The 24,505-nt window shown below is 51.8% G+C and overlaps 1 protein-coding gene across 1 annotated transcript in view; it reads left to right on the forward strand.

The window, feature by feature from the left end:
* The window catches only part of MMP16 (matrix metallopeptidase 16), a 156,820-nt gene extending 154,252 nt beyond the window's left edge, over positions 1 to 2,568 (forward strand). Inside the window, exon 10 of the mRNA XM_070391840.1 lies at positions 1,177 to 2,568. Within this exon, the coding sequence (XP_070247941.1) occupies positions 1,177 to 1,511 (335 nt within the window). The 3' untranslated portion in view covers positions 1,512 to 2,568. The remainder of the gene's footprint in view (positions 1 to 1,176) is intronic.
* The last annotated feature ends 21,937 nt before the right edge of the window (positions 2,569 to 24,505 follow it).

Genomic DNA, 24,505 nt, shown 5'->3' on the forward strand with positions numbered 1-24,505 from the left:
GCCCAGGTTTCAGGCTCATCCCTAGTAGGGGATGGAGCAGGAGGCAGCTGATGGATGTTACTCTCTCATATTGATGTCTCTCTGTTCTTCCTTCCTCTCTCTTTAAAACAAATCAATAAACTATTCTTAAAAATAAAAACACGAATTAAATCCAAAAAGGATGGTCACAAAGAAACTTGATTTGAAGGTGTTATGGACAGGAACTAAAACTGGAGGTGTGCCAACGAAACCAACAAAAGCGTAGAGCCAGTCCTCCAGAAGACACACATATCTGTAGTCGAATTGTCATCAGCTGGGAAAGGCGAGCTTTGCATCCTCACGGTCTGGAACATAGGTCACATGCACTGCCAGACCCCAGGGCCTCCTCAGACCCCTTCTCCCCGTGAAATATATGTTACTTATTAAAGATAGAATTGTAGATCTGAAAGGATTAATAATGGCTTTGAAGTTCTGTAAAATACAGCTAAGTGACATGAGTTTAACATGCTAAGTGGATAAGAGAGTGAGGGCAAAAACGGGAGACTCAGTGAGGGACCTAGAGCCAAAAATGAAGCCCGTGCACAAAGCACTAGCAGTGCCTGTTTGCTTATTAGAACCCCTGGCCGACAGAGGAAACCCCTCAGCCTGGAGATGGATGGTTTGTCCATGTTTCTGGTTCAGGTGAGGAAAGGTAGCCTATTATCTGGGAGGCTCAGATGGCGAGAAGCCCCCGAGGGGTTTCCTGGAGGAGCCACAACCTGCGGCAGACAGAGCTGCGTTCTCACAGGCGTGGCAGCCTCTTCCCTGCAGACGGACAGGGTCACACGGGTGTGTGTCCTATGCCTTCGGTCCTGTGAGCCAGCCCTGGATGGAGTCTCCCTCCAGGGCAGACGTGTGGACGGGGTAGAGGTGCTTGGCCTGTCTCTCTCCACCCTTGGCAGCGAGCCCTGCTCCCGGGCTGGGCCTCCCGCACCGAGCGCAGTCCTGGGCACGTCGATTTGTTGTTCCATTTATGCATTCAGTGGTTGATTCTTGTATGTGCCCTGACTGGGGATCAAACCCATAACCTTGGCATATGGGGACGACGCTCTAACAATGGAGCCACCCGGCCAGGGCTTACGTAGTCGGTTTGATCGTCTACACTCATCCACTTTCACAAATAAGTGTTTCCTCTGTGTGCTGTTTCTTCCCACCCAGGCTTCACATATTTCTACAAAGGAAAGGAGTATTGGAAATTCAACAACCAGATACTCAAGGTGGAGCCCGGATACCCCAGATCCATCCTGAAGGACTTTATGGGCTGTGACGGACCCACAGACAGATACACAGAAGGACACAGCCCGCCTGACGACGTGGACATTGTCATCAAGCTGGACAACACGGCGGGCACGGTGCGGGCCGTGGCCATCGTCATCCCCTGCATCTTGGCGCTGTGCCTGCTGGCGCTGGCCTACACCGTGCTCCAGTTCAAGCGCAAAGGAATGCCGCGCCACATACTGTACTGCAAGCGCTCCATGCAGGAGTGGGTGTGACGGCCACCGCGTCCCTGCGCGGTCACTGCAGATTCCAGACACGGGCTGTGATGCTGGCTCCTCGCTCAGAGCGGGCGGTGCGGCCTGGCTGGGGCTGACCTTGCACCACAGGCTGCTGGTCCTGCGCGGGTGGAATTCGGTCTCGGGGACGGTCCCCTGACGCAGGTCCCTGCGCCCGCGTCTTTGTCTTTCTTTGTCCTTCCTTCTAGGCCTTTCCTCTGCACGCTCGGCACCGGCACATCTTCCGGATGGAAACTGGGGGAGATTCTTCCTACACGTGCGAACAGGATGCCCTTCTGAAGTCTGAGTCCGTTCCTGGGGGGAGAAAAGCAAACCGGAAAACCCACGCATTTTTGCTTTGCAACCAAGAAATTTGTAAGAGGTTGAACTGAACTTCCAGGAGAGCATGAGACCCAGACCAGCTTTGTCTCCAAAGAAGAGCGCTCCGACCCTGGGTGCCGCGCCAGCCTGTCTGGGCAGCGGCCAAGAGGGCCGGACGGCCATTTCCAACCGAGAGGCCAGAATCTCCGCAATATAGTAACAGCCTTAACAACACCCCTTCCCTCCCACCCCATCTCGCAGGCCCTCGCCCGTCCCCTTGTGCTCAGAGCTCCACTCAGACAGGGTTTGGATTGTGGGGAGTGTCCCAGGCCCTCCCTGCCACCTCGCCTTCGTCCTTGTGGGACCCCCCAAGCTGTGTTAGGCCATTGCCCCGGGCCTCCCCTGGGCCTGTCAGGAAGATCATTCTAGCAAGTGAGAAGCAGTGTGTCCCTAAGGCGGTGGAAGGGGCAGCTGTGCATTAGGCCGGGTCCGCGTGGAGCGCGAGCCTTTGAGAACCGCCAGGTCAGCTCCCCTTGCGGGCTGCTTTCTTGCTCATTGATGAATCTGAACAACAAGGCTCTGGTGGCAGCAGGTTCTGGAAGGTCAGCTGTTCAAAGCAGATGTTCCAAACCCCATGTAATTTTTAAGTGACTTACAGTACCACGGACATGCATTCATGGCAGACGCAGACCATGTGACTGGCCAAAAGGTTTCCTGGCAAATAAAAAAGGTATTTTATTATGTATCTTGTAAGAGTGAAGCTTTATTTGAACAGCTGATGCTAAGAGCCCAAGTCTTTTCTCCCTTTGGTCAGACATGGGGAGTTTCTGTTTTGAAATCCGCTGCCTGGGGTTTGCAGGGGACACGCAGGGTGTGGGGCACCGGGAGGGTGTTGCCGTGCCGACTTGGGGATGAGGATGTCCTGCCAGCGGTGGTCACCAACAAAGCCAGGACCCCCAAAGCCTCTCACTGTTGAGTGCCATGTGTCCTAGCCACAGTGGCGCCACTCCCGCGAGCCTCGGAGCAGGTGCGTGTCAGCAGCTGTTGCTAGGAAGGTCAGCCCTGGCAGGCCTCTTGCTGATCCCCAGAGTCCACTTCTCAGGGGGTGTGGCGGCCCCGGGCGGGGCTGCATTAGAGAAGGTCAGAGGGACGCCCCAGGACTCGGACCCTGGGCTCGGGAAAGCCAGCCTCCAGGTGTGAGCTTTATGACAATAGACAGCGTGCCTTGGACTTGATTGCTAACCTGTTGACTGTCATTCACAACAACGTAAACATTGTCTGATGTAAACATTTCTCTTGAAGAGTCCTGGTCTATGTCTTTGCCCTTTGACCTTTGACCTGCAAACTGGCCTAAAAGGAAGGAAGTAAGGATGGTTCCCCAGGGAGGGTCGGTTCTCTCTCTCAGCCCAGGAGGCGGAGCTGCTGTGGTGCGGAGAGGTGGGCGGAGGAGGGTCCGGTGTGTGGATGGACATTGGCTCTTACCCTCGGGAAATGCCTTGCAGGTAGAAATGACTTCGTTTTCCTTTAATATACTTCCAAGTCTAAATTCATCGTTTTAGTACAAATATAAGATAAGAGGTGGGAAAACAAACTTCAAAATACTTTAATGGCCAGTGTGGCTTTATACAAAGCAGGAATTTTATACTAGTAAGAATTTCTCCTTCGTTTGCTCGTAACACCCATTGCCAGGTGGTGTGTAATGAGAGTAGGGATACCGTCTTATTTGGAAATGGGTAGTTTGGCTGCCTTGACTTCATATGTGTCCTCCATGTAGCATGAGGCATGGGATGCCTTTCAGGTCCACGTTTATGATGGGGCTGGGAGCGTGGTGGCGTGCTGCAGGGCCGCGCACGGTTATTTCTAATAACCTAAGTCCTATACGCATCCTGCATCAGGCTGAGGAACAAGACCAGTTCAAACAGAGGCGTGGCTTCCCCACAAACGCAGGACATGCAGATGGATTGAGCAGGTGTGGGAGGCGCTGTATGTGGGCCAGCGCCCCCTGCAGGCCACTCTGTTTCCAGTAGCTCCCAAGTTCATGTCCACTCAGCTTGAAGGGCTGTCTGCACATCAAGCTCATTCAGTGTTTAGACAGTGGGAGGTTTACTCCTTTCAGGACCTCACTGTCCAGGAAGAACTATGATGGGGAATTACACATTTTGCCAGAGACTGAAATGAGGAACTATGTCGTTTGAGGACGTGTGTGAATCATTGAGGAATTCCATTAACCTACATGGACATTTGATTTTTTTTTCTTTAAAATGAGAAAGAAACCAAAGAAGCAATCTTCTGCCTCTTTACTCGTTGGTCACGAAATCCTCGTTCACCCTAAGACTAAGTGCACGAGGCTAGAAAACAACGATGCCTCCCGAGGGGGGAGGCTCCACGCCTGGATTCTGGGACGTCACAGGCAAGTGTGGGTTCGTCTTCACTTCAGCACGAGCGGAGCGGAGGTGGGAGGACAAGGCGAGCACCGTTTCTCTTCCTGGGACTTTCACAGCCCCAGGCCGTGAGACGACGGGGACAAGAGGACGTGGAGCAGAACATAGTCACGAGCACGGACCCAGGTGTTCGCTGCATGCCACTCCGTGGTTGCTGACTCCTCTCTCACGGGGTGTGGGGAGAAGAAGCTCAGTCCTAATGGCGGCGGGAGCGGGACTCAGTGACCTGGCACATCAGGAGGGGGTTTCCGTGGGTCAGCCACGTAGTGCGCCAGTTCAGTGTCAACAGACACACAACCTGTTACACACTTCCTCCTCCCGTCACTCGCACATGGAAAGGCCATCCTCGGGTTTCCCAAGCTGAAATGAAAACACTCACAAGCACAACAAATACTTCTCTTCTGTTTCATCATTTTTCATTACTTGTTATAAACAACTACCTAGTTTATAATATTAGCCAAATGCTGCTGTTCTATATAATATTAACAGGACTGAGAAGAATTAAAATAGCCAATTGGTCTTTATTGCCATAAGCAGTGAGTCCACGCCGGACCCTGTCAGAGCGCAGTGTCTGAGGGCCGCGTCAGAGCAGGCGGCACGGTGCCCTGTAGGGAGCTACGGTGACCGATCAGGCAGAGGAGTCTGTGAGGACAACTTCTGTCATTGCCCAGAGGGCGCAGCTTGCTGAATCGGATGTAATAAATTACTAAGTAATAACTTACAAAAATAACTACTAATAAAGGAAAAAGACCAACTTACTGAATCAAGCAAATAGAACTTTCTCTAGTCAGATGGCCTGTGAGCTTCTTTTCCTGACATGCAGTATGTTTGTTTCATGGCTTCGCTACTTGTTTTTATCCCCTTACTGTGTGTGATCTAAAAATTCGAGGACATTGCCCAACCTCCCGGGGAGTCCACACATGGCTGATGTGTGGACTGGGTCCTAGGAGCCACATTCCAAAATAGGACAGATGCCAAACAGAGACTTCTGTCTGACCAGGACTGACATTCCGGTGAGAGATTATAAATGGCTACATGTGCAGCGTCAGCCACCAGGTGATCTTGGGAGACGTGGCGAGAGAACACCTCAGGAGACAGCCCTGCGTGGCTGCAGCTCAGGACGGCAGAGCGGGGGCTCCATGCCATTGGTCCCCGTTGCCTGAGGGAACCACAGCTACATCAGAAAGGCTTCATTGGTTCTGTTCTAAAAATTAGAACTTTACATAATAAAGAGGCCTGGTCCCACACCATAAACACGAAACTGAATATGATGCTGATGAGACATCAGGGAAATGGAGGAGGAGGAAAAATGGGTCTTTTGTAAAATATAGAAACCTACTGGAGCGTACACCTAGTGCAACTGGAAATCTTATTCCACAAGATAAAACTGCCCGAGAAAGTGCAGTTTCACTCTCTTCACAACAGAGATGGGAGGTGGCCCATCAATGTGCGGAGTGAGCGGTCGCTGGAGCCCCCTGGTAAGCACACCTCACCCTCAGCACCAGGTGTCAGTCACCTCGCGGGAAGGACCGGCGCAGCCGGCGCCCTGAGAGGAGCCGTCCCTGGGCGGAAATCTGCCTCTGCAGCCCACAGACACCGAGCCTCCTGGCCTCCGGACCGCGGCCTCGGCCTTCCATGTGCTGCTCAGATCACCTCTGGTCTGTTTCCACGGCGTCATTTTGAAATGACGCTGGGGTAGTTCAGGTCAGATTAATAACACCCACTTGCACATGACTTCCACCATTTTACACATCTGTCTGCTTTGAAATTTAAACCAACAACATAGAAAGCTTAAGAACGAAGACTGAGTCAGCAAATTCACAGAAATCGAGGGAGCAACCTTCGTGATATTGTAAAATTTCATTCGATTTTCTGGTCGAGTCCCTAGGTGGCAGCCTTCGGTTTGGAAACACAGTTGTGAGCTTGTCAGGGAACATGAGCCCTTGGACTTTTGAACATGACAGGGTCACTCTTCACACTGTGAAAAGTGGGATCCCGGGCGCTGAGCCCTGAAGGACCCGACACGGGCAGCTGGAACGCGCTGACCAGCACCCACCCCGTGTCTCTGCAGAGCGGGTTCTCCGCCCCTGGGGAGGGAAGAAAAGCGATAAAATAAAGAGGAAGATGAGACCCTGTATCCTGTTCGAGGGCCGCTCAGCATCAGAGCAAGAGGTCTGGGACTGGAGAGCAAGTGCCATGAATGAAAGGGTGGCCCTTTTGACCATGAAGATGCATCTGAATATTTATCCACTAGGTTTTCTCCACGAAAAAAATACCATTCGGAATAGAACATTTCAGTAGCGCTTGGTCCTGGTGACGGGTGGGGCGGGATGCTGCGCCACATTTCACAAGTGACAGGACCCACGCAGCCATGGGGAGCCCCAAGGGCCGGGGGGGTGGTGCTCTCCCCAGGACAGCGCAGTCCTGCTCGCTGGCCACCTCGGAAGGAACGCATGTTTCTCGCCAGGAGGCGGCCAAGGAGCCTGGTGTGAGCTGGTGTGAGCGGGCGCACGCTTCATTCGCCCTCCCTCCCTCACAATGTGTCGCTTTGAATGAGATTCTCGCTGCACTGAGGACTCTTGACTTGAATGAATGATTCCATCCTAAAATCTGTGTCAGAGTCTCGCTGCCCTGGAGTAACACCACAAAGCAGATCGCCCTCCCTCCAGCTCCGTGGCACTGCTGCTGCTGGGGACAGAGGGCTGGCTTCCAGGCCACCTCCTTCCTTTGTATCTGATGTGGAACCCACCACCCCTCGGCAGCCAGAGAAACAGTTCTCTCTCAGTCTCTCCGGCTGCGAGCACGAAGCTGAGGAAGTGGGGGTGGCCAGCTTTCCTGCTCCTCGGACTCGGAACTACTTGTTTGCTTTCTGTTTATCGCCCAGAAATACGCTGGTTGGGAGGCGTGTGCCATCTGGTCTCTGATGCGCTCTGTGCCTATCTTTGCATTTCTTTCCATGTGCACCTTCTTTTTACCAGTTTGCTTTTCCCTGCCCTTTGTGAGAAGCAAAAGTGGGCAGCTGGTCCCTCAGCTGTGGCTCCCAGACAACACACCTTTGTCCGCAGCAGCCGCCTCAGGTTTCAGGCAAAAGGTAGACCCAGTCACCCCACTGCCCCCCAATCTCTAGCATTGGGTTCTACCTTTTCTAGAGCTACTTCCCCAGGAGCGTGGAATGCTGGTATGACTGCTGCTGTCTGTTGATTAGTCTGCTAAAGAAGTTTGCTTCTGAATTATGTGTCTTAAATCATTGTACAGATAAAGTACGTACAAAAATAGTTGTGTTTAAAGTACATCATGAGGACATGAATGCCCAACATCTTGATTCATTGCTCTGTTTCTCCTTATGTGTAAACTAAAGGCCTGCAGGGATCGCGCCGAAACCAGCTCTCCAACATCCCCCAACGGGTCCGGATTGCAAGAGGGCACAGGCCAAGCTGAGAGACCCCTTGGGTTCACGATCAGGGTGGGGAGAAACCACAGGAGGGCTCCAGGGTGTGTCCAGCCCATCTCGCCCAGTCCCGATAGGCCGGACCCCAGCAGCAAGCTAACCTATAGGTCGGAGCATCTCCCTCCTGGTGGTCAGTGCGCATCATAGCAACTGGTTGAACAGTCAAATGATTGGACACTTAGCATATTAGGCTTTTATTATATAGGATTACATCTATATTAAAAAGAGAGGAAATAAGAGGATGGGGTTGGGACAGCTTTGTGTTGTATAGCTGAAATGCTGTTGTCAGCATTTCTTGAAAAACCTCTATTTTCAGGGGTTCAACAGACTCATCCATAAAAATTTGCTTCAGGCTTAAAATTATTGAAAGATTTTTTAGGTATATAATTTTAAACAAATATATCTTGTTTTATACTATAGGAGGGAAACAAATGGAGTTTACTAGTTCAATTTGGCATTAATATGACTTTTTGACAACCTAAAATCTACTTAGTGCATAGTCTATCAATGGTTTTTTAAAAGAATCAATTATTGACATTGAGAAAATTGCCTGCCTCATGTGAGTAGCAATCTATCTTCAAGAGATTTTAACACCTGTATACCTGTATCATGTTTCTCGATTCCAATAGAGGACCACCTGGTAATGATTGTGATTATCGCCATCCTTATGAGCTATCAGGTAATATAGGTTTGGAATATATATAATATATTACTAAGTAGATTAAGTGGGGAAACTCCCATAAATTTAGTTTGTCAAATAAATACTATATATATTTTAAATATTGCACAGACATTTCTCTTTCAGAATGAGAATAAGCAAGCAGTTGAAAAGGAAGTTGTCTCCTGAATAACAATACACGTTTTATAGCATCTTAAGAAAACCATTTTCCATTCTCTATTGTGGTTCTGGGAAGTTAAAAGAATTTAGTGCATAAAATGAATGCTGACTTCATTTAAATAGCAGGAAGCTGTGAAGCAGAGGGGAACACTAGATTATTTACTATTTAGGCCATTACCTTTAGCTGTTTGACAACACTCACCTTTACTTGAATCCCATGCTATTTTCAGTTATGGCGAGATTATCAAATCCAACTTGAAGCTTCTGGATTGCTCCCATCCCATCCCACTCAGTGTGATTCCATGGAGTTGTTGATAATATGTAGGTTCCCGTGTGCAGGAAAATAAAGAAAGAACACATTTATTCATTGAGTGGGTTTTCAGGATTCTAGTTGCCAGTGGTTCTTGCTCACACAGGGTTCTATACATTTATACCATCTTAAATCTGGCATGAATGTGTGTTTTCTCAGATAGCTTTTGCTGACAAACACAAAACTCATTTGTGTGCAAATATATGGCTAACTAAATGGTGCTAACATATATTATGACTGCCAAATATAACCTGGCAATCTTGTGGTGCTTAAATAATTTTTCCATTAGTTTTATTGATCAATGCATTGAACAGTGTTTATTATTCACACATCTTTATTGGTAAATCAAGAGACAGCATAGCACATTGCTAAATAAAATGTTGGCTAGTCTATGTGTCAGCTCACCAACCTATCTCTTTAACTCCTATAGTGTTGCCTCCTTAAAGGTCGAAGGTCCATGCTGTTGCTCTCATCATCGTAGACCATTAACATGACTGGCCTTCCCCCACACACATATGTTACAATGCTGTAACCCTCTGACTGCTGTGCGACCCTGACCACACGCATGTCATGAGCTGGAATCATCCACGGGGTTCCCGCCACAGCAGTTGAAGCATAAAGGGCTGTGCAGTGATGGATTTTTGTATTTATCAATTGCTATTTATTTTGTGTCTATTCGAGGAGGGATCTGGGTGGGGCATTTTTGTCTGCTGTGCTTTACTCTCGGGAAGGGTTACCTGGCTTTGCATACTGTGGCTTCTTCTGTAGTTACCACCCATTCATGTGTTGTAACTAAACCACTGTTAATAAACAGGAGGACAGAGAATGGCTCCCAGACACTGTGGTCTCACTGGGTGAATGGCATGCATGCATTTGTGATGAACATTTAGACTGTGATCTATAGAGGTCGCCTTTCCTATCTGTGTCTTCCTAATCAATATAAAACAGAAAAGGAAAACTCTTGAGAAATGCAGGCCAAATCTCCTGTGTGTTTGCCTGAATTGGCAACGGGAGAATCATTGAACTACTAGCTGGATAGTATGTGTGACCAGGGATGTGGCAGGAAGCAGGTGCCTGTGAGCCTACAATATGTTGGGAGTGCATCACCACCTGAGAAGGACAAAGATAACTGTCAGATAAGTGAGTATAATTGACTGTTTAAAGTCATACATCGTGGCCGTCTAGGTAAATTTAACGCAAGGGCCTAATGTTTATATCAAGTCTTTGTCCGCATCTCCTGTGAGGACGCTTTCCCCTCTCATTCTCGGCAGGATACGCCTGTAGAAGAGGGTGGCCATGGGCATGGAACCGACTCGGAGAACAGAGAGGAAAACACTCCAACGTAACAGTGTTTGTATCAAAGAGGAAAAAAATAAGTTAGAATTATCCATCTGAGCATCTTTTGTTCTTAGGTACCCGAGTTATTTGTTTGATATAAAAATATATGATGATATGACCCTTCTCGCATGACTTTTGCCACAGTCAGGGACCAAATTAGAGTCACCTTCTGTGGAGAAAAAAGAAAACCCAGGTAGCGCTGTTGAGACTCTAATAACAGCCTGAGCACATAATGGACAATAAATGTGATATTTTTTTTTACTACTTTCTAAATGTGATTTTTTGAGGGAGTGTTAGTACTTGCCTATTGTAAACCTTTTGCAGGAAGTATTTGAATGGCATAGCTTCAAACCAGTTCGATGCCCTCAGCCACCCTCAAGGATGTCCAGGGCTGTCCCACCTCCATCCTGTTTCCTGAACTCCTTGCCACTCCTCTTAACTTGTTTCCTCAAGTGGTATATTTAATAATAAATCTAGCCTTTCTAACTTCCTGTCTTACTGGGTACAGGATTTAACGCCGATGGGGCCTCAGCCCTTCGTGGGGGTCCTCCTTCCCTCCTCGTCCGCACCGGAGCCCATTCCGAACCCACTGCCCCGCAGCCCACAGTGAAACGCTGGCTCCTGGACATGACCGTTCAGCTCTTTCCCCTTCCACATCGAACTTCCATTCACAAGTAATTCTTGTGAATTTACGGAAGTTCCCTATATGTTCTTAACCTCAATCCTGGAATCACTGGTGCGAAGCACCTCTACAAAAAAGATCCCGCCTGGTCTACCTGTGGTCTCAGCCCCTCCTCGAGGGCACCTCGCCCCAGTCCCCTGGCGTTTCCCATGCAGCACAGAGAGGTGGCCTTTCTGTCCCTCTCAGGCGGATGACTCTGAACAAACCCAGGCTCTCCCCCGTCGGCTGAAAAAGCCTTCTCAGCACAAAGATATGCTCCACTTAGTGATGAAAACCCAAGAGAACCCTGAATTCAGAGACACAGAAGTTCCATCAAAAGGAAGAAAGAAGCAGAGGGGTCCTGCAAAGGGCTGACGAGAGGTGCTTCCAAGGCTGAGACATGCACCCGCCCCAGAGACACCCGGACAGACTGAGGCTGTGACATGCACCCGCCCCAGAGACAGCCAGACAGACTGAGGCTGTGACATGCACCCGCCCCAGAGACAGCCAGACAGACTGAGGCTGTGACATGCACCCACCCCAGAGACACACAGACAGACTGAGGCTGTGACATGCACCTGCCCCAGAGACACCCGGACAGACTGAGGCTGTGACATGCACCCACCCCAGAGACACCCGGACAGACTGAGGCTGTGACATGCACCCGCTCCAGAGACAGCCAGACAGACTGAGGCTGTGACATGCACCCACCCCAGAGACACCCGGACAGACTGAGGCTGTGACATGCACCCACCCCAGAGACAGCCAGTCAGACTGAGGCTGTGACATGCACCCGCCCCAGAGACAGCGGGACAGACTGAGGCTGTGACATGCACCCACCCCAGAGACAGCCAGACAGACTGAGGCTGTGACATGCACCTGCCCCAGAGACACCCGGACAGACTGAGGCTGTGACATGCACCCACCCCAGAGACAGCCAGACAGACTGAGGCTGTGACATGCACCCGCCCCGGAGACAGCCAGACTTACTGAGGCTGTGACATGCACCCGCCCCAGAGACACACAGACAGACTGAGGCTGTGACATGCACCCACCCCAGAGACAGCCAGACAGACTGAGGCTGTGACATGCACCCGCCCCAGAGACACACAGACAGACTGAGGCTGTGACATGCACCCAACCCAGAGACAGCCGGACAGACTGAGGCTGTGACAGGCTCCAGCCACAGAGACACCCAGAGAGACTGAGGCTGTGACATGCACCGGCCCCAGAGACAGCCAGACAGACTGAGGCTGTGACATGCACCCGCCCCAGAGACACACAGACAGACTGAGGCTGTGACATGCTCCAGTCACAGAGACACCCGGACAGACTGAGGCTGTGACATGCACCCGCCCCAGAGACAGCCAGACAGACTGAGGCTGTGACATGCGCTGGCCCCAGAGACAGCCGGACAGACTGAGGCTGTGACATGCACCCGCCCCAGAGACACACAGACAGACTGAGGCTGTGACATGCTCCAGCCACAGAGACACCCGGACAGACTGAGGCTGTGACATGCACCCGCCCCAGAGACAGCCAGACAGACTGAGGCTGTGACATGCACCCACCCCAGAGACAGCCGGACAGACTGAGGCTGTGACATGCACCCACCCCAGAGACAGCCAGACAGACTGAGGCTGTGACATGCACCCGCCCCACAGACAGCCAGACAGACTGAGGCTGTGACATGCACCCGCCCCAGAGACAGCCAGACAGACTGAGGCTGTGACATGCACCCGCCCCAGAGACAGCCAGACAGACTGAGGCTGTGACATGCACCCGCCCCAGAGACAGCCAGACAGACTGAGGCTGTGACATGCACCCGCCCCAGAGACAGCCAGACAGACTGAGGCTGTGACATGCACCCGCCGCAGAGACAGCCAGACAGACTGAGGCTGTGACATGCACCCGCCCCAGAGACACACAGACAGACTGAGGCTGTGACATGCACCCACCCCAGAGACAGCCAGACAGACTGAGGCTGTGACATGCTCCAGCCACAGAGACACCGGACAGACTGAGGCTGTGACATGCTTCAGCCACAGAGACAGCCAGACAGACTGAGGCTGTGACATGCACCCACCCCAGAGACAGCCAGACAGACTGAGGCTGTGACATGCACCCACCCCAGAGACAGCCAGACAGACTGAGGCTGTGACATGCACCCGCCCCAGAGACAGCCAGACAGACTGAGGCTGTGACATGCACCCACCCCAGAGACAGCCAGACAGACTGAGGCTGTGACATGCACCCGCCCCAGAGACAGCCAGACAGACTGAGGCTGTGACATGCACCCGCCCCAGAGACAGCGGGACAGACTGAGGCTGTGACATGCTTCGGCCACAGAGACAGCCAGACAGACTGAGGCTGTGACATGCACCCACCCCAGAGACAGCCAGACAGACTGAGGCTGTGACATGCACCCGCCCCAGAGACAGCCAGACAGACTGAGGCTGTGACATGCACCCGCCCCAGAGACAGCCAGACAGACTGAGGCTGTGACATGCTCCAGCCACAGAGACACCGGACAGACTGAGGCTGTGACATGCTTCAGCCACACAGACAGCCAGACAGACTGAGGCTGTGACATGCACCCACCCCAGAGACAGCCAGACAGACTGAGGCTGTGACATGCACCCACCCCAGAGACAGCCAGACAGACTGAGGCTGTGACATGCACCCGCCCCAGAGACAGCCAGACAGACTGAGGCTGTGACATGCACCCGCCCCAGAGACACACAGACAGACTGAGGCTGTGACATGCACCCACCCCAGAGACAGCCGGACAGACTGAGGCTGTGACAGGCTCCAGTCACAGAGACACACAGACAGACTGAGGCTGTGACATGCACCCGCCCCAGAGACAGCCAGACAGACTGAGGCTGTGACATGCACCCACCCCAGAGACAGCCGGACAGACTGAGGCTGTGACATGCACCCACCCCAGAGACACACAGACAGACTGAGGCTGTGACATGCACCCGCCCCAGAGACAGCCGGACAGACTGAGGCTGTGACATGCACCCGCCCCAGAGACAGCCAGACAGACTGAGACTGTGACATGCTCCAGTCACAGAGACAGCCAGACAGACTGAGGCTGTGACATGCACCCACCCCAGAGACAGCCGGACAGGTTGAGGCTGTGACATGCACCCGCCCCAGAGACAGCCAGACAGACTGAGGCTGTGACATGCACCTGCCCCAGAGACACCCGGACAGATTGAGGCTGTGACATGCACCCGCCCCAGAGACAGCCAGACAGACTGAGGCTGTGACATGCTCCAGCCACAGAGACACCCGGACAGACTGAGACTGTGACATGCACCCACCCCAGAGACACCCGGACAGACTGAGGCTGTGACATGCACCCACCCCAGAGACAGCCAGACAGACTGAGGCTGTGACATGCACCCGCCCCAGAGACAGCCAGTCAGACTGAGGCTGTGACATGCACCCACCCCAGAGACACCCGGACAGACTGAGGCTGTGACATGCACCCACCCCAGAGACACACAGACAGACTGAGGCTGTGACATGCACCCACCCCAGACACACACAGACTGACTGAGGCTGTGACATGCACCCACCCCAGAGACACCCAGACAGACTGAGGCTGTGACATGCACCCGCCCCAGAGACACACAGACTGACTGAGGCTGTGACATGCACCCGCCCCAGAGACACACAGACTGACTGAGGCTGTGACATGCTCCAGCCACAGAGACAGCCGGATGGCAGCATGCCCCAGGTGGCACCATCAGGACTGCCATTCCCTGACTCAGGCTGTTGAGCGCTCTTCTCTAACCTAGGAAGCCACTGTGGGACATGCTCCTGAAAACTGCAAAATAAATGAAGAATAATAGCACATGAGATCTGAGAAACAGAGCATTCATTTCATAGGAAATCCAAAGAAATTTCCTGTTACACCAGCAAAGATAAATCCTAGGGTAAGAGCCGGGGAGAGCAACTAGTCCAAATGGAATTAGAGTGGTGACTCCTGTACAGGTGTATGCCTGTGTGTGTACATGTGCCTGTGTGTCCAAGTGTGCATGTTTCTGTGTGTGCATGTGTGCGTCTATGAGCATATCTGCATGTGTGTGTGAGTGTGTGAGGGTGCATGTGTGTGCACTTGCCATTCCTACATGCACACAGAGTAAAACCAATAAATTACATGATGCAAATAACCTAGTGGGAAATTCTCTGGGAGGCTTTGGAAGGTGTAGGGAGAATTGGTAATCTATATATATAAGAAGCCAGCTGCCGTAACGGCCATAACGACCTAATGACCGGTCACTATGATGCCCACTGTGGCCAGCAAACTGGGGATCAGGGGGTGGGGCTGGCTGGCCAACCTAGTGGCCCCTCCCCCGTGCCAGCCTGCCACTGATTGGACTTTCCCACCCTGATTAAGAACAGGACCAGCCAAATGCCCCCTCCCTTCCCCCCAGCCCTGATCCGCCCCGATTGGGCCTGGCCGGACGTATGGATCCCACTCGTGCACGAATTCATGCACTGGGCCTCTAGTAAATAAAATTTTTTAAAAAGCAAGTCTAAAAGCAAGACAATTGTTCATTTCAGAAACCATCTTGAAAATCTGTAAGAAAGGTCCACCTCAGTGCTCAGTCCTGAACGCTGTTGTAGGCTTGACAGTGAACTCTGAGAGGGTGGGGAGGGTAGAGAGGAAACCAAGTTGGAAATCAAGAGACGAGGCCTCAAATGGATTGAGTTAAAGGTAAAAGTAGATGTATAGTTAGAATTCCTGAGATGCTCAATTCCAGGAGGGGTGGGGGGAAGATTAGACAAAAATATCAATAGAGGTTTGATCAGAACTAGGTAACTGTGGAATTGGTAAATGTTGATCAAGTAGCACATTTTGTCTCATTTTCATATATTAAAAAAAGTCTGCATGATTACATTTTACTTCCTTTGTAATTCACATTTCAAAAATAATGGTATTAGTGTATGGGTGCCAAGATTGAATATAAAGTAAAAAAAAAAGAAGAAGAAAACTTAAGTGTGTGTAGTGTTACAGTTTTGAGCATATCTGTGTGGTGGTACAGCCAAAGAATTGTGGTCTTATAAACTCTGTACACATGAAATTCTGTACAGAGAATTTTAAATTTTATAAATTGTATATGAAAATGTAAATCTTAAAAAATACATAAAAATAGTGTATTTTTTTACCTTGTGTGTGATAGTTTAGTAATTGCATGTAAATATAATTTATTGTGTATTCTGTATTATAAATCAAACATTGATGACTTACTTTTAATGGTAAGTCAACATCCATTGGATGTTTCCTGAAGTGGATCTTTTTGAAGTAATAATGGATTACAACTCAAAATAAAAATATTAATGAATTGCAAATATATATATATATATATATATATATATATATATATATATATACACTAGAGGTCCGGTGCACAAAAATTTGTGCACTCGGGGGTGGGGGGGTTCCCCCAGCCCGGCCTGTGCCCTCTCACAGTCTGGGACTCCTCGGGAGATAATGACCTGCTGGCTTAGGCCTGCTCCCGGGTGGCAGAGGGCAGGCCCAATCCCTAAGTGCAGCCCCTGGTCAGGCTCAGAGCAGGGCCGATTGGGGAGTTGGGGCGCTGCCCCGTCATGCACAGAGCAAGGCGATCGGGAGGTTGCAATGCCACCCTCAGTCACACTCAGGGTAGACTGATTGGGGGGTTGGGGCACCGCCCCCTGTTACACTCAAGGCAGGGTCGATGGGGAGGTTGCGGTGCCACCCCCATCACGCACAGAGCAGGGCCGATCAGGGGGTTGGGGCGCTGCCCCCTGTCACTCACAGAGCAGGGCCCATCAGGGGGTTGAGGAGCTCCCCCCTGTCACTCACAGAGTAGGGCCGATAGGAGAGTTGGGGCACCGCCCCCTGTCACACACAGAGCAGGGCGGATCAGGGGGTTGGGGTGCTGCACCCTGTCACACTCAGGGCAGGGCCAATGGGGAGGTTATGGCTCTACCCTGTCACACACAGAGCAAGGCCCGTGGAGGGGGGAGTTGGGGCGCCGCACCCTGTCACACACAGAGCAGGGTCGATCAGGGGGTTGGTGTGCTGCACCCTGTCACACACAGAGCCGCAGGGCAATCGGGGGATTGGGGAGCTCCCCCCCTATCAGGCACAGAGCAGGGCTGATCAGAGGGTTTGGGCGCTGCCCCCTGGCACGCTGATCCCAGTGCCGGGAGCCTCGCTGCTCCACTGATCCCGGTGCCGGGAGGCATATTACCCTTTTACTATATAGAATAGAGGCCTGGTGAACGGGTGGGGGCCGGCTGGTTTGCCCTGAAGGGTGTCCTGGATCAGGGTGGGGGTCCCCACTGGGGTGCCTGGCCAGGCTGGCTGAGGGGCTGAGGGCTGTTTTCCCGCTGGCAGTTGACTAAAAGCTCCCAACCGCTCCTTGTTTTCTTTTTTTTTTTTATTCTGGGCCAGCTTTAGCTCTGAGGCCTCGCTGCTGAAAACATGGATACAATGTTGCGGTCCGGGGCTGACTGAAAGCCGGTTTTGTTTAGCTTCTTATTTGCAACATAGTAATAGTTGCTTAGAGTTGCAGTTGAGAGTCCGGCAAGTGAGGCGGGGAACGTTGGAGTCCGCAGTTCCTGGAGGAAGCAAGCCTCCCTGCTCGCTTCAGTGCCTGGCTGCCGGCCACCATCTTGGCTGACAGTTAATTTGCATAAGGATACGCTGATTAGCCAATGGGAAGGGTAGCGGTCGTACACCAATTACCATGTTTCTCTTTTATTAGTGTAGATATATATATATAGAGAGAGAGAGAGAGAGAGGGGTTTCAGAGCAGAGGATTATGAGGGGGGCGGGTGGGCATGGCGATGTTTTTTCACAGCATTAGTTTAGAATAATGTGTTCTAAATGTAACTGCATTAATCTGACCCTACGTTAAACCACATTTCATGGACACAGCTGCCCCGGGACAGTCCTCACACTCATGGGGCCACTGTTTTCCTTTTCGCCCACTTCCCGCATGTTCCCCTGTGTGTTGGATCCCACCCTTGCAGCACCTGTGGCCCCTCCCTCAGCAGAGAGAAAGGGGCCATGCGACTACTGGCAACTGCTTTCCAAGGACACTTGACCCGTTCCTTAGGGAGACGTTTGGTCAATTGTTTTGGCTGATAAAAGCCTAGGAAAGAGAGGCCTTTTAATTTCACTGACTGAAGTCTTCAAAGGAAGGTCACGGGTGAGCAGTAGCAGCGTTACACAGGGACCAGACGCCAGCCACCTCCAGGGCATGGTCCCCTAGAGAGGGCGCTCAGAAACAGGAGGGCTGAAGAGCTGGCAGAGAAGTATTTGTAAGCATCAAGAAAGTACTATGACATTGGCATGTCGCCTGTCAATTTAATGGGGTTACAGTAAAATTATATTCTTTCCAAAAAAAAAACATATGAAGCTGCTTCATTTGTCTAATCATTTGTGATTAATTGAATATTTGTTACATTTCAAATATTAGCAACAACAGGGCATAGGCTATGCAAAGCTACATAAGGCAGTCAAATTTGCTTAAATTATTAACTTTATTGTAATCACATAACATGAGATACATAGCACCATGTAACATAACCTGTAATGGAGCGTGAGGAATATTATAGGCTTACAGGTGCAACCAGATCCTGAGAGAGTTCAGATGGGAACTACCCGGGTTATCAGGGAAGACATTATAAAGTAGAAAACAAAAGTAAAGGTTGACAGTTGAGCAGCAGGAAAGGATTGTTCAGGCAGAAGCGCAGCTTACAGAGAGGCGTGTGTGTGAGAGTGCACAGCACACGCGGGAAACGAGTTACTCCAGAACAGGAGCCCCGTGCACATGGAGGAGACCGTGCAAGGCCAGTTCAAAGGCACAGGCAAAGGCGAGGTCGTGAAGGGACTCGATGCCTCCGCCTTTGCCACCAGCCCACCTGTGATTCTGTGAGCGACCCGCTGCCCTTGGCCTTTGTTCTTGGCTGGTCAGGCAGGGCCGCTGTCTCGGCAGGCACCTGAGGCCCGACCAGGGTGGACAGGAGGACGAGGAGTGCTCTAGCTGTCCTGGTGAGAATGGAATGGTGAGAATTCACCTGTATCATCTGGGGACATAATGACTATCCCCCGGCAGGCAGATGAATAAATCATCTCCTACACCCCCTGGAACAGGAGCGCTGGAGGCCTGGTGTTAGAGGGCCCAGGGGCTGCCTGCACAAGGCGAGAGGAAAACACAGGACCAAGGCTCTGGGGCGAAGGCAACACGAACAGCACATGAAAGCTTAAGGGAAGAAAACCATAAGTTAAATTCCTGTTTGCCTGGCTTGGGCATTTGCTGAAAACCAAGGACTATGAATTTCTTCCTTTTGCAGCCACAGTTCTGAGCGAGCCAGGAACTGACCCTCCCCTGACCCAGTGCTGCCGGATTTCAATGTTCTACAGTTCACAGCCTCCTTCGATGTCGTGTGTGAAGATCTTGGGGCTGAGCAAGAGAAGAAATGCAGCTGTTGACGTGAGAAGGTTATAGCATCCGAATCCCGGTCTGCTCAGAGCTTCGGGGTACCTCCCCCATCTGATGCGGCTGCTTCACCTCGTGTGCAGCCCCGTGGCCCCTTCTTCAGTGGACTTGCCTCGAAAACGAGAAGTTAGTAGAATTCTCGCCTCATTCTTAACACTTTTAATTGTCTCCAGGCCTAAAAACTATAGTCGTATTCCAACACCCCCTGCAAAGGAAATAATTATAATGTCAAACACTGGAGGAAACAGCTTCCATAACCCAAGTTACAAAGTCTCGCTACTTTCCACCACCCAGGCTCTGGGGACCGGGGAGGAGGTGCGGGGGAGGGAGGCAGGGACCCCAAGCTGCTGGACCAGAGGGAGGAGCTTGGTTTTAATTGGCTAATGTGCCAGCCTGGGCCCAACAACCAGATTCTGCAGCAAATGAGTGAGGTCGCGCAGTGGGCCTTTAGGAAAACAGGTCTCTGTGGGCTTGGGAAGTTGGAGAAGAGACACAAACGTTCCTGGTAGAATAAGAACCCAAACACGTAGGGAGACGGAATGCAGGGCTCGCCGCACCTGTCCCCGTGCCTGATGAGGCTGGACCCCTGCGGGAGGTGGGTGTCCTCCACCGGAAAGAACCCTCCACTGCTTGTCTTCAAGAAGCAGGGGCGCCGGGGCAGGGGAACAAGCAGGTGAAACAAGTTTACAACTTCCAACAAGGATTCTAACTCCATTTCCATGATCAACTCTAAGAACAGGAAAGCTCACGTTGCTATAATTAACTCATAAAGGCAAGGGGGGTTAGTGACCATTACACCTGGGTGTTTGGAGGTAGGGAGTTCATCATTAATGCCCTGAGACCAAAACAGAGCATCTCGACCAGTCCCACCTGCGCGGTACAGCCGCCCACATGTCCGTCCTCGAAGCGAGCTGGAGGGCCCTGGGCCGACCTGAACCCGACTCAGACGTGAAGGTACAGAGACTGGGCGTCTATGGACAGAAAAGGTGCCTCCAGGTGCCGCTGAGGAAAAGCCTCCAGCGTCACCACAGCTGGGCTCTGCCTTCCCCGCGACCGGCCCCAAGCACCCGTGGCGTTGCTCAGCGTGATCTTGTTCGAGGGCGAGGTGGGACAGGCTTCCAGGGCAATGTCAGCACCCACGCTGCTCTAGCTGACTCCGAGGGACCTAAGCAGCACGCTGGTCTTCCACGGTGTCTTATGGGGCAGGTGACCCTAGGGGACCCCACAATCCCCTGGTGCTTCCCTAAGGAAGGCACCTGGTGGGGCCTCTGTGCTGCTGGGACATGATGAGTAGGCAGCTCCCAGGGACCGGGAACGACGTGGAAAAGTGAGGGCCATTGTCAAAGATTCCAAACGTCAAAGCTTGTTGAACTGTCCCACGCACGAACACCACGCTGGTCAGCCAGGCAGCGTGGGGAGGGCCTGGGAGCAATGGTGGATGTCGTGCTGGTTCACCAGGCAGACTTGACGCGTGGAAGGCGTTCTAGGTGTGGTTTCTGCCCCGACCTACACGGCACAGCCCTGTCACCTGGCCTGCAGCACTGAGCTGGGGATGATTTTTAAAACTGTATGCAATTTCATGGAGAATATCATGGGCAGTGGCCTCCCTGCTGGGCCCGGTCCACCTTTGCTATGTTGCCTCCTGTGAGGCCAGATCCTCCTTATTGTTTAGTTTGAGGGGAAATGAACCATTGTTACACCCACAAGGAGTCAGCCTGGTGACAGAAGCCAGCCCGCTGAGCCAGGCGCCGCAGGGCCAGCGGCCGACATGAGGGATGCGTGTCCCAGGACCTCTGCCCTGTGCACAGACAGCTCTTCTTCCTCAGGGCGGTCAGAGCATCTTCCGTTGTTATGCCCAGAGTTCGGGGTCCCCAATAATCCACGACCAGGGAGCCTTTTCCGATGCAAAAGCAAAGGGTCTTTTATTCAAGCCTGGGACTTGGTCCCCCTCCTGCCTCCATTACTGGATGCAAGAGAGAGCCCCGAGTTCTAAGAGAACAAAGAATTTATAGGGCTTGGGTCAGGGGGTGGGGGCTCACTCGGACCACTGATTTGGCTGAGTGAGGGCCGGGGGCTAATGACGCAAGGGCAGGGTGCAGCTAGGGTCTGGTTACACAAAGACAGGAGGTGGCTAGCATACTTTTAGCCTTGGGCTAGTTTCCTTGCGTTCCTATTGGCTGAGATAAGGGCTGGCTGAGCAACTGATACATTCTATGGCTTTTGCTTGAAGAGGAGTTAGGAACACGGTTATCAGCCCCGTTCTGTCCTTTCACCGTATGCTGATAACACAAAGTATCAGTGGGCTCCACCATCAAGGAGGAGGCACAAGTGCCACCTGGGGACACAGCCTGTGACTGGCTTCCTGGACAGTCAAGGCTGCTGGTCAGCAGGGGCCCCAAGAAGAGGCGTCCGTCCCTGGCGCAAGGCGTTTGCTCTCGGCCATCGTTGCCCAGAGCATCTACTTGCGGCCGCACTTGTCTTTGGCAGAGTGGACAGAGCCGACTTCAGAGTCCGGGCATGAAGCGCCTCTCATCAGGGGACTGTTCTCACGTTGCAAGGTCACTCCTGGCTTGCTGCTTTTCTGCGGGAGGCCGGGCCTCCAGCCACAGGCTGCTGGCACTTGCTGTGAACTGAGCGAATAGCTCAGTCCCTCCAGGCGCACCCGGAGCAGACAGGTCGCAGGAAAGCGCGGTGCACGTATCTGTGCGCCTGCAGGGCCACCTCCTCAAGCTGCACAGCCGCCTGCATCATGTCACCGGAGATGCTGAATGGCCCCCTCGAACGGCTCTGGAGGAGAACAGGCGGGAGAGACTCCTCCAGGCCGACTGCCCGCCGTGGCTGGACGGGGTCTCAAGTGTCCACGGGAGGGCACAGGCTCCGCGTGAGTCTTACCAGAGGCCTGAGAGCCTCCGGGATGGACTAGAATCAGTCACCAATGTGCCGAGGACAGGCCTCCTTGTCTCTGTTCTTGGAAACAGGGCAGTCGCTGTCACAGCGATGCTTTCTCACAGCGAGGACCACGATGGCGTTGCTCATGGTTCGAATTTTCTGGCTATAGAATATCAAGAGACTTTAGATGTGAGAAATTTTTTTTCTGAAAATATAAGCACTGTGACATTGTCAGCTGGCTTGTCAGTAGACATTCAAGTATTTAAACTAGAAGCAAAGCTACTGAGATGTTTATCTAAGAAGCCTCTTTCACTGGGGGCAGGTGTGGTGAGGCGCCCAGCAAACCACTAAGTGAGCTGTGGGAGCCCCTGGCCCTTTGTCCTCCAGCTCCGGAGATGACATGCTGCTGGCAGTTCTGTCCCAGGTTCCCCAGATGCCGGCTGCGGGAATCAGGACGGCGAGGTCCCGTTAGAAATCCACACGGAGATGTGGACACGGTGTTACTAGGACTGTTCGGGAACCAATAGTACTATTTGGGGTAAAACAGTTTCATCTCTTAGCTCACACATTTCAGGTATTGATTGTAGAGCGTCGCCCTTAAACACAGCGCTGGGCTGCTTCTCCAGGGTGCTGAGCACAGGGAACATTTAAGGACTGGGGTGGCCCACGTGGACTCCCGAGCCTCACCTCGGCCTTGCTGAATTCCTTTAACAAATGCTTCAGATATTCTTGGTGTCTGGCCAAGGTTTGGAAACAGCCTTGGCCATTGCTGGGTAATTCTTCCCTGAGAACAGTCTTTGCTTAGCCAACAGATGCTGACTATCATTTCCCGTGCTGCCAAGCCAACACCCGGGGACACGGACAGTGGGGACGGATGTGTCACTTGTCAGGTGCTTTTAACGCAACAGACAAAGATGTCAGCATGAAGAGGTGATGCCGAGTGTCTTCTTCTAAGTGAAAGGCTTTTTGTAGCTTCGGCACTAGAAACGCTCCCATTTGAACTTGCCTGTTGCTGTGAATTAGTCAATATCCTGACAATGACGCTCAACTTGGACGCAGTCATGCCTGGCTGCTCAGGAGGCGGCCCCTCCTCAGGTGAATGTGTGCAGTCGCCGCATCAGTCACGGCATGGGCCCTGCTCCCCGCCCTGGCGGTTCCTATTTGAAACAGGGCCCTGAAGTGACGGGCGGAGCATCCTCACCCGCCGTGACTTCCTAGTTTGTAACCTAATTGAGGGATGAAAAGGTCGTTGTGTGCCATTGAGATCCACTGCTGTTGTTGAAAGGGTTGCTGTTTTTGTCCTCTCCTCTTTGCCACAAAGCATGTCCCTTGCTGCAGCTCTGACCACTGGCCACGCTCTCCAGCGGGCATGTCCCTGCGTCTGGGATGGCCTTGGGCCAACGGGCCAATGGGCAAGGCTCTGGCTGGCCCAGCTCAGGCGGCAGCCACCGGTCCCTGTACCAGCCTCCTGCCTTCTCAGCTCTAGGCTCTGGACGGTGGTCAGTTTCCAAGATCTCAGCTGTCAACCAGCTGAGCTTGAAATGCACAGCTGTGTCTCCGAGACGAGGTGGGTCTCTGCGTGGGCCCGCCACCCTGACAATCATTCCACATTCACCCTCGATCCTGAACACCTTTAAGGGGTGAAAAGGTTTAAAGAGCCCTGTTTAAAACTCTAGCCTTCCTAACAGCCTCCGATCTTTTAGACGAATGACTTTCTTTTGTCCTGATGTAGGAGAGGCTGTGGGTCATGGCAAAGGATGTCTTTTCTTATTTTCTGTGCCCCCGCTCCCAGGCAGGTGCTCTGCCATTTCTTTCTTTCTGGAGTTTTGCAATTTAAAAACTCAAGGCCATTCAGTGATTACACTTATAAATTAAACACTGCTGTGGTGTCACTGTTAATGAAATTAAATCATTATCTCCTCTGAGCTTATCGTCTGCCTGGAACACACATGCTCCCTCCTAAGGAAAAATAATAAATGCATTCTGTGGAGGAACAGAATATTTTGAGCACCTAATTAAGGAAAAACCAGCCTGATCTCTAACTCTCACCTCCAGTCAGAACCAGTTCTTATTTTTAAAATTAAATTCCTTAAAATAACTTAAAAATATCAATCAAAATGAAAAAAGGAAACAAATTAGTATTTAAAAAGGGTGACATTTTGTAAGATATTAATTACAGAAATAGAAACTAGTATAGCAGGAACTATTTTGGCTTACATTTTCATGTGTCATTAT

This window comes from Myotis yumanensis, unplaced genomic scaffold, assembly GCF_028538775.1.
Source record: "Myotis yumanensis isolate MYYU_CA2020_CCGP unplaced genomic scaffold, mMyoYum1.0.hap1 SCAF_15, whole genome shotgun sequence".
NCBI lineage: Eukaryota > Metazoa > Chordata > Mammalia > Chiroptera > Vespertilionidae > Myotis > Myotis yumanensis.